The sequence below is a fragment of the Folsomia candida genome, unplaced genomic scaffold (genome assembly GCF_002217175.1).
Source record: "Folsomia candida strain VU population unplaced genomic scaffold, ASM221717v1 Fcan01_Sc012, whole genome shotgun sequence".
Taxonomy (NCBI): Eukaryota; Metazoa; Arthropoda; class Collembola; order Entomobryomorpha; family Isotomidae; genus Folsomia; species Folsomia candida.
This window is the reverse complement of record NW_019091204.1, coordinates 2146931-2163590: the sequence shown is the minus strand read 5'-3', so window position 1 is coordinate 2163590 and position 16660 is coordinate 2146931. Positions and strand designations below refer to the sequence as shown.

Below are 16660 nucleotides of genomic sequence, written 5' to 3'. Positions count from 1 at the left end.
TCAAAATAGCAAACATTACCATTATGGCATCAAAATTTCGCATTTTTTCATTTTCAAAATAGCAAAAATTACCATTATGGCATCAAAATTTCGCATTTTTTCATTTTCAAAATAGCAAACATTACCATTATGGCATCAAAATTTCGCATTTTTTCATTTTCAAAATAGCAAACATTACCATTATGGCATCAAAATTTCGCAGTTTTTCATTTTCAAAATAGCAAACATTACCATTATGGCATCAAAATTTCGCAGTTTTTCATTTTCAAAATAGCAAACACGAAAAATTTGAGATCAGGATATAAAATAAATAAATAAATGTAAATAAACGTCTGTAAATAAAAGACGATGTTTGAAAATATGCAAATTTTGTCATTCTTTCTGAAGACTACATATACATTTTGAATTTAGTTGTTTTTGAAATCCATGTTTAAAAACACGGTAGACATATATATTCGTTTTTATGAGGTTTACAATTCGTTAATTTTTATCTGAATCGCACTTCAGTTTAATTTGAAGGGAGAAGGTTGTTCTGAAAAATATGCAAATTTTTTAAATAATGGTTTTCATTTTCAAAGCAAATTTCTTATTATCCAGAGACATGAGTGGAAAAACTGCTATTTGATCAAAATTAAAATGTAGGTTACGAAAAATTCCTATTTTTATTTCAGTATAAAACTTGGTAAAATTTAAACAAAATTACTAAATCTCAAATGCACAGCAAGTATTAAACTATTCAAATTTTGCTATTCAAATTTTGAAAATTATCTATTCAGATGTCATTTATAATGGTTCTCGTTTCAAATTTCAATTAAATTTAATTTTCAAATAATGAAAAACGTTAACCCTTCAGATTCCAAATATTGATTACGATTTGCGATTTGCATAAAAACCGGGCAAAACATGTTTTTCGGTGTTGTCGACATGTCGCAATATGGCGACTAAGGTTTCGACACTTTTTTTCGACATGGTTTGTCGCCATGGCTTAATTTCGGCATTTTTTGGGCGATATGCATGAAATTAGGGCAAAACATGTTTTTCGGTGTTGTCGACATGTCGCAATATAGCTATTAAGGTTTGGACACTTTTTTCGACATGGTTTGTCTCCATGGCCTAATTTCGAAGTATAGCGCATGGCATGTGGTCAATTAAAGGTAATTAGTTTATCTTTAATTAATTCGTTTTTAGGCATTATTAAAATTTGAATCGGGGAATTATTTGCTTTATATTGTGAAGCATTCTAAGCATTTCTGAGCTAATTATGTATCGTGCTTTGCCGCACTTTATTAAAAATAAATAACATCATACTTATGTAACTTATGTGAACATGTGCAAAGTAGAGAAGTATTTGTAAATCTAAAGTACTGAGAGTGACACGACTTTGCAGGTAATCCATGGAAATAGTAGCATTTTGCTATTGACGTCAGAAGTCAAAAGTAAATAAACTGATTATTTTCAGGTACAGAGTTCAACTTCGTAGTAGGTAAGATTCATTGTGCTTGTTGAATTGTGTGTTGATTAAATAGTTTAATGTTTATACGCATTTACGAAATGCAAATTTACGTATTCCAATCTTTGTGAATTGATGTGTAATGCTTTGTACCCAGTTGTCACGTCCGTCTATGTTCTTCTTTATGAAATACAGAGAGTATGTGCATAACGCTGTTCTGTTTCTGGGCGCAAATTCTGATGTTTATGGATTTAAGTTAGCATTGTTATAAGTACATAGTATTGCTAGTTACTTAGTGTCAAATGACACTAGGAAAATAAGATTGGGAAAGGAATGATGCATATGTAAGTACGTTTTCCCTGGTTTTCTGGGAAACTAAATTTTTGATAATTGACAAATTAAAACTGGGTCCATCAAGATCTGAATATTACGTGAAAAAAACTGCCTAGTTAGATTAGACCACCTTATAATGTAGAACTTAACGAAGACATTAGTAAGCAGGGGATCGTGGAAACTGTGGAGTAATGAAAATCTAAACATAGACGCAGCCGGAATTTGTTATATAAGTATGAACAGATGATGGGAACATCTAACGAGGGGACATGTTCATGGTGACACTGTGATCGGGCAGAGGCAATAAGCAATAGATGACTACCTTCATACAATTGTTCATTAGCCTATTGTTCCCACTGTTTAGGTAGACCTACGTGGTTCCACGGTCAACGCGAAACAGTCTAGTTAACCCGTTAAGGACCAATGACTACACATATTTGTGTAGTTTCAAATTTTTCGATGACAACCAGAAACCAAGGAAAAAATGGAAAAATTCGATTGTAAAAAGTGGAATTTTTGTAGACTTTTTCTACCAAAAATTTGAAATTTTCCTATACCAACGCCATGTAAAAAAGTGGATTTTTCGAATTTTTCACGTACTTTTCCATATTTCTGAGATTTGTCATCTGAATTAAAATGGTGGCTAACGAATTTTGAAGTTCTTTTTGTGGGAGCGAATGGGTTAATTAGTATTTTCCTAATTTTATTGAATTATACTTGCATCGATAAATTTAACATTGCAATTAATAAATTTTGCGTATGTCCTGCTATTTAAGTAGTTATGGTGGGAGACTTAAGCAGCCGTTACGGACACGGTAACCCTGCCACAGAGCATGAGTGCCTGGGTAGCCTCGTTGAACACTTCAGCACTGACGGGAGCAGTGTTCCCCACGAGGAGGCTGGAGGGTGTGATGGACCACCGGATCGTGTATTGGGAACCCGGAACAACGGACGAGTTTGGAAGCGTACTGTCAATGATGACCACAGTTTGCCCCATGAAGACGGTCGAGATCTTGAGACGGAGCTCTGCCGCGGCCTCGGCGGGAATAATGTCAGCCTCGGAGGGATACGCGGTTCCCACGACCATGTGGGCGATGGGGCCTTGACAATTTTCGATCCTTACCTCGCGAACCTCGCCAGCGCCACCTGGGGAAATGAGAGATATAGCTTTTAAATGGGCCGGCGGGATATTAATTTACATTGTAAAGGGCAATTAATACTGGCGGGCTAAGAATAGTTTTGTTGAAAATTGAGTAAATATATTACCACAGGGCTGGTGTTCAACCACTCCGGCGGAGCAGGCGACAATGCAGAAGGCAATGATGGCGAAGGTCTTCATTTTGTGGGAATTTTCTATTCTTTTTACAGGATAGGCCTGAAGTAGGAGAAGTGGACTGAATTTGTTTGGCATCAAAACTCCTCTTTTATAACGGGTTGATTTTTATACAAGTGGTTACTTAATACTCGTTCTGGGTCATGAATACTTGGGATTTAGATATCTTATCGGTTTCCCTTATGTGGAAATTGTGTAGGGTTGCCAATGAGGCGTGATACGATACATGTTTAAACATGCCGGTCTCACATCGCGGCAACCACTGTATGTATAACTAAATACAGAGATCATCCACGTGGTTTAGGAAGCGCCAAGGTTTGAGCGTGAAAAGCGATCAGGGTTTCCTTCGTTGTGGTCCCTAGTTAGGGTTTTGCTCCCATTTGGAACAAGCCTTACATATTAAAATCGAGAATGGCGGCAAACATGAAAGGTCGGTGAGGTTAGGCTTAAATTTGCCATTTGAATCTAACCAATATGTGGCGGTAGAATAACGTCCTACCTTGAGATAAGAGGCGTGATTTCGTCCGCTGCATATGTGAGATCTCGTCAAATTTACATATTTCCCGCCTTGTTTAAAACTTTTGTTTTAATCATATTCTCACCGGCAACCCTAGCTGCTGGAATGTCCTGACGCAAGAGTTGATTTACGCAATCATGTAATCAAACCCGATATTGTTGGGATTTGGTAAATGATTTATTTATGTTAACCTAGCAGAGTAAAAACATTTAAGAGTGGTAATCAATCCATCAAAGTAGAAAATGAGGACAAGGTTCAGCCAGATAAATATGTACAGGAATTTAATTGTTTAGTTTACAATTCTGTAAACTGTGTTATGTTTAAACTGGGTCTGCATAGATAACTAATCCATAATTGACAATGCAATTATTGAGATGCATAGTTCAATTTATGTATTTATGTATTCAAATCTCTAAATCTTTAAAATGGTATACTAGGATTTTACTTTATTTTTGATTGAGATAGCCCACGAGAAATCGGGGCGATGGCAGTATTTAGAGGGGAAATGATCAAATACTAATTTTTAGATCAGAATATGGAGCGAACTGAAATGGCTCCTTTGGAATGGATCCTCTCACTAGTTTATCTAACGTGCAACCGTTTATTAGGAATGTATTACATACATGTTGAACCCAATGATATAGATTATCATTCAATTTTACACTGTTATAAACATAATTGGGTCGCAAATATAATCTGATTTGCATAAGCAAACTCCATTTATTTGCAAAACAGCGTATTCTGTTTGTAATCAGTTCGCTTTAATGTGAAGTAGTGCCCACCTGACCTTATCTTTTCTGCTTACCAGTCCATACATAGAAATATTCGCAGAATATGTATCTTATCTAATTGATAAGACCCATTCTATCTCGTAAACTAACTCTATTCAGTCACTCGAAGAATATCTACATATTTGCCGTTAGTTAACTTATTGAGTTTGGTCAATTTGCCTAAAAATGATTCCGCTGACAATTGGAAGTTGTACCCTAACAGATATTTTAGGACGGGGCAGTTATGGCGTCGTCTTTAAGGCAGAAAGAGTCGAGTCGAGGACAAACTTAGCTATTTTTAAGTTGGGGGATTGCGTGGTTGAACTCGAGACGACATTTGCGATCAAAATCACACCTCAACTAAAGTATAATGAGTTCGTGTTCTTCGCCCAGACTTGCCATCCCAACATTGTCCGTTGCCACAACGCTTACATTGTAACAGACGAAGCAGAGACGTTGCTAAGAAATGAAGAAATTGCAAAAATGTTTTCCGATGATAGCTGTGTAACGGAGGATTCCGCAAATGGAAGCGTGGACTTGGGGAGATTTTGTATTTTCGAAATGGAGCTTTGCACTGAAGGAAGTTTGGATAAGTACTTGGACGGCAGGAAATCCAAGGGGTGGGTATACATATATCTAAATTTTCATGTTAAATAAATTCTTAAAAAGTGTGTTTTCTGAGAATAATTAACTATGGTTAATCTAACAAAGGCGCAGCATTTTCTTGCTGAAAGGTTATGTGGGCTAGAATATATAATTTCACATTTTTGAAACTTGACCTAGTTCGCCTGCTGTGAAGGTAACAAGGTCAAAAATTACCACATTTCCATTGTTCGTAAAAATTGACTGTCGCCAAATGTTATTGAAAATTTCGAAATTAAACAACTTGGGGTGTGTCAAAATATGACCCGTGGGGCTTCTAACAAATTGTGGGTGTGGCCGGGGGTGTGGAAAAAAATAAATCAGGTTTAAATTTCTGAGTTCTACCGTTCAGGGGTGTGAAAATATCAAAATCCTACCAGGGCCACACCCTCTGACGACATTTACATTAGCGGATATCATTCTTGAATCCACACCCACGGGGGTATGCCCATCAGCGCCTTTGGCGTTAATCAATTGAAGTACCTAATGCGACACCAATAATTTATCGGGATGGAATGGGGACCCCGATGGTGATGTCCAATCACAATAAACCACACCCCGAAGTGGGTGTGCCTTCGGGAACTTTGGCTAATACCTTCACAAAGCATGTCACGCGACGCAAATAATTTATCTCAATCTAAAGGGGACCCATATTATCACGTCCAATTACAATTATGTAGACCCGCACCCCCAAGTGGGTGTGGTTCTCAGCGACTTTTCCCACTGATCAGATCCATGTCATGTGACATGTCATTCTTCTCATCTTGGTGTTTAGATCTCGACTAAATATCTAAAATTTGAAATCTACATCCCCAGTGGGCGTGGTCTCGGCGCCTTTCAATTTTATCGAAACATTGTCATGTAATATATCATTTTTCCCAGATCGACAAGGAGATGCAAATATTTCCAATTTTTTACTGGTTAATTTATTTCAAAATATAAACCACCTCCCCCCAAGGGGTTTGGCCCACGACGTATTTTATATTTTATTGGACACATGGGTTGTGATATATCATTTTTCTCAGGTCAATGAGGAGCCCGATTGAGGTACTGAAATATAAGAACCACACCCCCTGGTGTGTGGTCGTCACCGAGATTCCCATACAAACGAAATTATGTCATGTGTGATGTCATTCTTCTCAGCTCGGAAAGGGGAGTGAAATTGAGAAATCTAAATTTAGAAACCACACCCCCACGGGAAGTGGTCCCCGACGTAAATCAAACCATGTCGTGTGATCTTGCGTTCTTGTCAGCTGAGTAAGGAGATTTCTCTGAATAAGGTCTGGTTTAAATATCAACGTCGGGGACCACTTCCCGTGTGGGTGTGGTTTCTAAATTAGACATCATCATCGGGATCCACATTCCATCTCGATAAATTATTGGGGTCGCACTAGGTACTTCAATTGATTAACGCCAAAAGCGTTGGTAGGCACACTCCTGTGGGTGGGGATTCAAGAATGATATCCGCTAATGTAAACGTCATCAGAGGGAGTGGCCCTGGTAGGATTTTGATATTTTTCACACTCCTAAACGGTATCGGATCGTGTATCGGCTCGCGGTACTTTTCATCCGCTTGTATCGTGACCTGTATCGGATCGCGGTACTTTCTATCTGCTTGTATCGCGTCCTGTATCGGCTCGCGATAGTCGCGATACTTTCCATTCAGCTGGATCAGATCACCCCAAATTATAATAGAAGCTCAAACTGGACATATGAAGGATCCACGAGCATATGCAATCACTTCCATGCAATTTGCATTATGCAAACCCAAGAACACTAATTTTTTAAACTCAAATTAAGTGTGATATATCTTTCTAAATGTTAAATTTAACTATAGTTAGTACTAATTACATATACACATCAGTAGATAGCTGGTGGCCAACTTTACTAATCAAATTACAAAATATCCCTTCTGGGCTATTACGAAAACTCCTGTGTGACCAACTACCTAGGTAGTGGGTCGCACAGGTGAGGTGACAAATAACAATAACAGAATCTTTATTTCAAAATCTATTCTTCATCTCCTGCAGATTTGTACTTCTGGAATTTGAGTGATAGCTTTTCCAGAAAAAAATTGACCTCATAGAATGCATTAGCATCTTCTTTGACATGAGTAGGCAAATCCCTCATTACGGTCATTACGAATGTGAGGAACTCGTGCAGCTAGGCAATGAATGAATGGGGGCAGATGCTAGATTCTTCTTTCATGAGTAAAATATGATTTCTCCTTATCCCCATCAGGAACTCTGAATCTTCATCAAAATAAGTATGTCGTAATTCAGACAAATCCATGTAGTCGATCAAATGCAAAGCAATGTTGCCGTCACTATTATTCTAGCATAAATAAACCGTTGTAACGGCAGAAGTAGCTCGCCCTCTAATATTTAATGGGACATAACTTTTACATAATCTTCAGTCAAACATAGTGTAATTTATATATCGGATGCACAGAAAAAGTTTTATCAATGAATGAACACAAATAATAATAACAACCTCCGTACACAGCTTTGCTTAGCCCGAGCCAGGGGTGCGCAGTATGCAATATGCAAAATAATAAAGATTTTTCCAGACAGACGTGTTATCTACTAAACCACATTACAACCATGAAATCCAACCAAAAATATAATGCGCTTTAAATTTGGTGCTAAATCAACCCGCTCAAAAGTGTCGCGTTATGAAGCACCTGATATGAACACATATGCAATACCCAAAAGTTTGAAGAGTTATCCTGACGTCAGATACAATAGGTCGGACGTGAGGCAATACCAGTATGAATCCTCAAATATTTCATTTTTGCATTAAAATTTCGAGTAATGAAGCACATGGTTGCCACTAGGGCCACCATATTTTTCAGCGCAAAACAAAGCCGAATTTAAATGTTTGAAATTTGGTGCAGGATAACCTCATAGGGTGTATTCAAGTGACCCCCACAGGTCAACCACTGGACCGATGTGGCTCATCTTCGAACTCGATACTTCATTTGGGTCGATATAGATGTGGTAAAAATTTCAAGTCGATCGATTGAGTTTAAAGTGAGTTATCGTGTCTTCGGACAGACAGACAGACATACAGACAGACATAACGGGTAAATAAACCGTTGTAACGTTAGAAGTAGCTCGCCCTGTAATAAGTGAGAGAATAAGTGGGTGGACAATTTTGACATAATCTTGACCCAAACGTTAGGTTAAACGTTAGGTTAAACTTTTGGTGCGTAGTGTATCAATTCTCCCAATTATCTCGCACCACTTTGTGTTACCGCCTGTTCGAGACCAATGGTGCTACTAATTTTGGCATAATTTTGCATTAATGATGCAGAATAGGCGGACAAAAGATATACATAAGTGTGCCATAATTTTTCACCAACGGTGGAAAATAAACGAGAAAAATCGATCCAGAATTTTGACATAAAATCCTGCGAAATTCGAAGTAAAAATTCTAGTATTTCTTTAGGTTCTTATGCACGTTTGGTGTGTTTTGCATCTATTTTCTCAATTTTTTGGCACCATTTTGTGTTACCGCCTGTTCGAGACCAATGGTGCTACTAATTTGGTAAAATTTGCACATGGGGCAAATTAATCAGCATCAATTGATGCAAAAAACTCGTTAACAGACAGACAGACAGACAGACAGACAGACGGACAAGAGGAATTCAATAGCTCCTCTGCTACGCAGGGCGAGCTAATAAATAAATGTTTTTGACATAATTTTGCATCAATAGTGGAAAATAAGCGGGGAATATACATAGATCCATAAAATTGACATAAAATCGACTTTTCCTGGCTGAAAATGCGAGACAAAGTGCATCGGGATATTCTGCACTTTTGGTGCGTATTGCCTAGACTCTCTCGATTGTTTGGCACCATTTTGAGTCACGGATTGTTCGATATCATTGGTGCTACTAATTTGCTAAAACTTGCACATGGGGCAAATTAATTAGCATCAATTGATGCAAAAAACTCGTGAACAGACAGACAGACGGACGGACAGACAGACGGACGGACAGACGGACAGGAGGAATTCAATAGCTCTCTTGCTACGCAGGGCGAGCTAATAAGCCCTGGCTCGGGCTAATAAAAACTGAAATAAAATGAATATAAATTTCATTAACTGGGTCGTAACCTGACCTGGTTACCTGATGAACGGGAGTGGCGACCTGTCTTGGGCTTGTAGAGAACCGAAACCCAGTTGGTGTTGTGTCTAGCACTTTGCAATTAATACGAGCTCTTCATACCAATGGTGCAGAATATTCGTAAGAGGCATAATTTTGATGTAATTTTGCACCAATGGTGGAAAATAAACCTGGGAAAAGTAACCATAATTTTTGCATTAATCTTCACAAACTTGAAGGAAAAAGTATAGTTATTTTTTCCGGCTTTTCTGCGCATTTGGTGCGTTTTGCATCTATTATCTCAATTGTTTGGCACCATTTTGAGTCACCGATTGTTCGATATCATTTGTGCTATTAAGTCGGTCACGAATGCCAATAACTCGCTTTAATTAACATCAATTGATGTAAAAGAATCGTTAACAGACAGACAGACAGACAGACAGACAGACAGACGGACAGGAGGAATTCAATAGCTTCCATGCTCCGCAGGGCGAGCTAATAAGTGCATGTTTTTGGCATAATTTTGCACCAATGGTGCAGAATTGGCAGATAAAATAGATACGCAATTTTGGCATAATTTTGCATTAATGATGCCGAATAGGCGGACAAAAGATATACACAATTGTGACATAATTTTTCACCAACGGTGGAAAATAAACGAGAAAAATAAATCCAGAATTTTGACATAAAATCCTGACAAATTCGAAGTAAAAATTCTAGTTGTCTCTTTAGGTTCTTATGCACGTTTGGTGTGTTTTGCATCTATTTTCTCAATTGTTTTGCACCATTCTGTGTTACCGACTGTTCGAGAGCACTGGTGCTACTAATTTGGTAAAATTTGCACATGGGGCAAATTAATTAGCATCAATTGATGCAAAAAACTCGTGAACAGACAGACAGACGGACAGACGGACAGACAGACAGACGGACAGGAGGAATTCAATAGCTCTCTTGCTACGCAGGGCGAGCTAATAATTTATCGAATTATAAATTATAAACAATGCGTTTATGCGAACCTGAGTTGAGTAATCGCTTCAACCAATTTATGATAACGAACCGAACAGGTGACGAAATTGAAAATCAATTAACTGACTGGGATTACATTAATCCCAGTCAGTACATCTCTCTAAATATTTTCAATTATTTTATGTATCGTAAAACGCGTGCCGATCCACGAGCCGAGCCGAGCCGATACCGTCAGGTATCTTGACCTGTATCGGCTCGCGAAACTTTCCACCCCTTTGTATTGTATCGTGGCTCGGCTCGCGGTACTTTTGAATCCCTTGTATCGGATCGTGGATCGGATCGCGAAGCAAAAGTTACATGTGTGATCCCAACCATCGCACAAAGTGTGTCAAGAAACGTTGGTTGTATTGACGGGGACTGCACAATTCCACAATTTCAGCCAAATCGGAGAGTTGCACTTCACACCATCGCATTGTCAGTAATTTAACCATGATTAATTTTTTCCACACCCCCAGCCACACCCACATTTTGTTGGGTGTGTTTGATGCCCCACAGGTCATATTTTGACACTCCTCAAGTTGTTTAATTTCGAAATTTTCAATAAAATTTGGGGACAATCAATTTTTACGAACAATGGAAATGTGGTAATTGTTGACCTTGTGACCTTCACAGCAGGCGAACGAGGTCAAGTTTCAAAAATTTGAAATTATATTGTCAAAAATATTGGTTCTCTTTTAGTTTTAGAGTTGTGAGAGGCATCTATGTCTTAAGTGTTAATTAATGTCTCGTGGGATTGAAGAGTTGAAGGATAGTTTTTAAGTGTAGACTCACTTTTCGTTTGTATATGCTTTGTAGTAGAAGTCTCGTAATTTGGTACAGTTAAAAGTATTAAAAGCTAATTATTTGTGGGTCAATTAATGTGCTATTGAATAAAACCCCTTGTAATTGTATAGAACTTGAGTCTGTGTGATTTATCTCATCGGTCATTTATCGAAACGAACCGTCCGTTCAGAACATATATATTCTAGCCCATGCCCCAAAGCTTCCAACACATTTCGAATTTTGCAAATCGGTGTAGAATTACAAAAATGGCTTAATTTCAAAATTCCAATGCTTATAAGCACTGGGAAGATCGGCAAACTCGTTTAAGCAAAATTCTACAGCCAAATGCTGCGGTATTTGTAGATGAAGCATACTTAGGTTTACCGAAACGTAGGTAATTATGACCTGTGCATTAAAAAAACATCAAATTCTTCTTCATCATGAAATTTTAAAAACAAACTCCGTCATTTCTTGAGCAATTTTCAAAATTAAAAATATTTTATATTTTGAAAATCAGCCAACAAGTGGCGGAGTTTTTCAACTTCAAAATTACATGACGAACAAGAATTTGCTTAGAAAATTTTTAATGCAAAAACAATAGATACGTTTTTAACTATCTAAAAAATACTTCGATTTAAAAAAAACTTTATTTTAAATCGTTATCATGGTTTCAAATGAAAAATATGTTTTTCAGGCCATGTAAGGCGGAAAGCATGGTTCTCTTTTGTCAACTTGTCGAAGCCTTTGTCTACCTTCAAACAAAGAAAATTGTCCACGGGGACCTAAAGCCTAACAACGTTTTGCTTTCGAGGAAAGATTCTTTATTAGTGGCAAAATTGGCCGATCTAGGCCTGACGATGCAAAATGGGGGAATTGACGAGTTTATGAAAACGTTGCAAGACGGGGACAACCACAATGAAACTGCCGAAATATCAAATAGACGCCTATTCCTCTCTCCTGAGCAAGCTGCAATGCACCTTGCCACAAAACCCATTCACTTCGGAATCCACCAAATTGACGTCTACTCCTTAGGACTAATCTGGCTCTGTCTTCTGGCACCAACTGAAAAGTCATACAATGAAATCAAGGGGTACGTTATCGACTGCATGTTACCTCCAGCTGAACGAATAACCCCTGACTTCATTGTTGACCAACAACTGCAAAGCGAATGGGCTCGAATTTCGCGAATGATTGATCATGACGCCACCCGTAGACAGGGAGCGAGTGACATTCAATCTTTTATTGATATGCATACTAATTATTTGAAGTCACCTCCACCGCCCGTTGAGGCCAAGTGCATCCTTTCCGCTCAACGCAGTAGAATTGATCGCATGCAAGGCATTTGATATGGTACAAACACTTCCAAAGGAAACAGCTGAAAGACTGCCAATAGTGAATAATTTACGAAAAAGAGACTACCATCTTGCATTGGACATTCTGCATGAAGCTACAACCTACCCCGGCTTTGGGATTAAACCTGATGACCCTCTGGTGCAACAATCGCTGAGAAATTTAAATACTGTGTTCAACAAAAGGGAGACCCGCAAAGGGGACATGTGCTATATTTATAAAAAACTCGTGAGAGACATACAACTCAGAGGGCTCGATCATACGCAAAACGAGTATTTTTTCAGCGTACGTGCATATATAGCGAACCTAGTAGTTATATCGTAAAACATAACTTTTACATTTTCAGATTTATGGAAAACTGGCCACATCCCTGACAGGCTACAGGGATGAGTTCAAGGACGAAGGAATGACACTTTTATCAAGTTTAATCCACAAGTTTGATCCAAGAAACACCGTGGCAGTAGGTCTACTCTTGACATATGTGTCTAAGACATTAGGACCGAAACGGGCATGGTATAACAAGGAGGACAGCTCGTCTACCTCGTATTCATTTAGCAACCAGGAAATGTGCCACATGCTATCAAAGTTGGAAGCTTTGTCAGACAAATTACAGAAGAAACATAACTTTTGCATTACATCGGACAAAGTCGCGGCAAAATTGTTCAAAATTACGATGGTAATTTTGAGCCGACTTGGTAAGCACGTCTGGCAGAAAATCTACATAAATCCCTATATAATAAAAATTGAACGACCTCACACAATTTTAGGTAGGAATGATGAAGCTGAAAGCAGGTTTGCTGCCGTTCTGAAAACTCCAACAAATAAGCAAAATGCGGATTGTGCAAAAATTTTCTTAGATTTGCAGCGCCACTACTGTCGATTTCTTATTGACCATTGTGACCGCTATGAGGATGCTGCATCCTACGGAAGGGAAATGTTTAATATGCACATGACCGATAGAGACCTCGCCGAAGCGTCTGTAGATTTAAATTTTCTTATTAGAAATCCCTTCGTAACGGAAGAGGAGGAAAAACTTATGCGTGGTGAACTATGCGAGTTGGCTTTCTGGGTAAAATTAGACGCCACGGTGAATCATCCACTTCCTGATCCAGATAACCTTCGCAAGGCAATTGATATAATTCAGCTAATTCATTGAACCTGTCTTTGTGGCCTTGGAATAAGTGTAAACTCACCATGTATTCCTTCTAATTCATTGTAATGATAATAATTTATAAAATAAAAACACAGTTGGTAAAAACATTAATGTACGCCGCTAGTTCGACACTTTTCATTACACAAAATTACACTGTACACAAATTTGTAACTCTTTTGTCACAGTTTTGTCACTATTTGTCACAATTTGTAACTATTTTGTCATTATTTTGTCACTTTTAAAGCATAATATGAAAGAAGTTTGTTATGCTGTTATACTGCGAATGTTATATTCTAATATTATCACGTAGAACTTGGGAAGTAGAAGTTCATTTTACACTGAATTTTGTTATACTGTTTTACCATGTTAACTCAAAACAGGTACGGCGGCTCGAAAAAGTTATTTACTATGAAGAGAGTTGTATTGTCACGTTGCTAAAGTAGAGATTTTTACCAGTGCCTAGTTTGAAGCCACATGATGAACCAAATTTCTCTTATAATGCTTTGACCGCTACCAGAGTGTTTGGAAGTTTGTAATGGATAAACCGTTTCATACTACCGTTATCATAATGTTGCTACGCGTGTAGTTATTTGGTCAGATTAGAACTAAAAGTGTCAGAATTTTGTGATGGTATTGTACTGCGAAGGATGTTGTGGTGTCATATTGAAAAGTCAAATTTCTGTTATAATGTTTCGACCTAATTATTTTGAATTAGAAGCAATGTAACCCGTTATATTGTGAAATCATGCAGACGATTAACCTGTAATTCTATGGGCCATGAGCCTTGTAAGAATTATTCATTGAATAAATATTATTATATTATTATATTATTACAATTACACTTTACACCAATTACTTGATCGTCATATCAATGCAAGTTGTTGGAGGAACTTCCTTCAATAGAATTAGAGAGCAACAAATATAAGGGTATCTATTTTAAGAAAGACATGTACATATGTATCGGTAGAATGATAATGTGACCAAGGATGAATGATGAATGGGCCAAAATTAAGTAATTGTTTTTTACGTTGACAGATAAGGTGAACTTAAAACTTGATAGGATTCATGATTGGTACAGAAATGGACATTGTGGTTAAATATATTGATTTGTTAAATAATATTTAATACCAGTTTTACAACTCCCTGAAATGAAGATGACTAAATAATTATAGTGTCCATCAATTTAGAACATTTTTATAAGGCTAAGAAATAAAGAATGTTTTCAAGATGACTTGGTTTTGTTGATATTTTTGGTGGATTTTATGAATTTCCTCAAATAAATACACAATTGAACTTCTGTTTGAAATGCGTAAGGTTTGTGTTGTTACTTGGGTAAATAATCTAATTATACCGATATATATATAACTATATATAATTCCAATATTACAAGAATTGAACTTAAATTATATGTAAATTATATGAAATCTAAATGTTCAACATTTGCGAGTAAAATTAATGCATGCACTCGTAAGTCATTAATTGGCTACGTTGCCGAACTCTTGTCTTGAGACACTTGAGATTTGAGATAATGCATGTAAGCAGGTGAGAATTTTATCAAACAAATACACGAACAACACTGTCTGAAACTATGTTAATTTGCGATGTTTGCGTTCCATAAGAAATGATGGGGCGATGGTTTGACACTCTCTGTCAACTTTAACTACTCCACGTTTATATCTTAACGCGTATTCGAGATTATCTTCATTGTTTTGATCTTCAAATTTCTGTTTTACCAGCTTCAGCCGATAGTTTTTAAGTTCTAGTGGGATGAATGGATCATGTTCAGGATCTGTTCGTGCTTCCTCATTGGCGTGTCTTGTATCAGATAACTCCACCATGGGGCGATGCGTAACCTTTCTGTGGACAAGTGGAGATGCTGCGGAGGATTGAATTTGCAAATTACTTTGCAGAATTTATTACTAATGAATCATATAGGCAAGCCATGACGTCTACTCACAAATTGATGAGGTCACCAAGTGCTCAAACTCATCCGACTTGTCTGAGTTTTCCATAGGCAGGCTCAAATTTGTAAGCTCTTTCACCAGAACCAAGTTGTTGCAGCGAAAGGCAAGCTTCCGTCTACTTGTTATCTTGGCATTGGTTTCACATTTGGAATCTATCGAGGTATACTATCGAGGTGTGTTTTGTGTCTAGGGTACCCAGTATGTTTTTTAGAATCTACTAGGACCCTAAATGAAAGATCCATTCACGTTTCCGTGCAAAACCCATATTTGGCGCCGTGGCGTGGCGTCAAATATGGGTCAAGGATGGATAATATCTGCGTTTTCGACCAATTTCAAACCTCGATAAGTTTTGAGGTTCCCTTGAGACTTTCAAACTTTTGGCCATAATCTGATCACAAAGGTCAAGATTATTTAACGAACTAAATAAAAAATACAAATTTTTATTTTTGAGATATTTTTAATAAATATCTCAAAAATTTTAAATTTCAAAATTTACAAAAAATTTAAACAACCAATTTTTTGAAAACTTTCCTGGCATGCGAAAGCTGAACCCTCTGTCATGAATTCAGTAAAAAATTTTGTTTAAAAAATCTTAAAAAGTTATGGCGGTTTAAAAAATAAAAACATTTAAATTTGACGAATTTGGCGCAAAGCAACGGCGCCAGATATTAGTTTTACACGGAAATATCAATGGATCCTTCATCTAGGGTCCCAGTAGATTTTAAAACACCTAGTGGGTACCCTGGACACGAAACACACCTCGATAGTACCTGGTAAGTGAATAATTTATGCATTAAATCAACTTTGTAATTAAAGTTACAACGGACTAGGAAATATTTACCGGTGCAGGTAATGTTTCTGATTTACTACGCATAAGGATGATTAGTGTTGAGCGACCTGTAGCACCCATTTCAACTAATTAAATTCAGTTGAAAAGATGCAAAATCGTGCGAAACACGATTCCTCGTGTGACTTTCCTCGGACTCGGACTTCGTGGCTCCGTATCTTCCACAAAATCGCAAAATGACGACAAGTGCAAAATGAGAAATTTGGGTCGTGCATGGAATTGGAACATTTTTATTATTTGTTTATTGGATTTTTGATATATCTAAACTTAACATGGACCATGCAAGAATTCAAGGAGAATTCAAGTGGTCAAGAATCTGAAAAACGCGCATAGTGTGTGCACTGCCCACTCCTCTACCCTTCATGGCAGAATGGCAGAGCACAGGCTCTTCGGGGAGGTGAGCAT

The 16660-nt window shown here is 37.5% G+C and overlaps 2 protein-coding genes across 3 annotated transcripts; one reads left to right on the top strand and one right to left on the bottom strand.

Annotated features, from left to right (window-relative positions):
• Positions 1 to 2447: 2447 nt before the first annotated feature.
• LOC110855365 lies at positions 2448 to 3207 on the bottom strand. Its single transcript, XM_022103795.2, has 2 exons — positions 3050 to 3207; positions 2448 to 2929 (listed from the first exon to the last, which is right to left on the bottom strand). Exons 1-2 carry the CDS (start codon positions 3192 to 3194, stop codon positions 2577 to 2579), a joined length of 498 nt encoding a protein of 165 aa, XP_021959487.2. The 5' UTR covers positions 3195 to 3207; the 3' UTR covers positions 2448 to 2576.
• A 1342-nt stretch (positions 3208 to 4549) lies between these two features.
• LOC118437111 lies at positions 4550 to 13555 on the top strand. 2 transcript variants are annotated; one of them, XM_035855906.1, is made up of 4 exons: positions 4550 to 5023; positions 11636 to 12576; positions 12638 to 12986; positions 13059 to 13555. In XM_035855906.1, the coding sequence occupies exons 2-4, from the start codon at positions 12289 to 12291 to the stop codon at positions 13445 to 13447; spliced, it is 1026 nt and encodes a 341-aa protein (XP_035711799.1). In that variant the 5' UTR covers positions 4550 to 5023; positions 11636 to 12288; the 3' UTR covers positions 13448 to 13555. Both variants share the same exon structure in this region; 1 of them encodes a protein (XP_035711799.1).
• The last annotated feature ends 3105 nt before the right edge of the window (positions 13556 to 16660 follow it).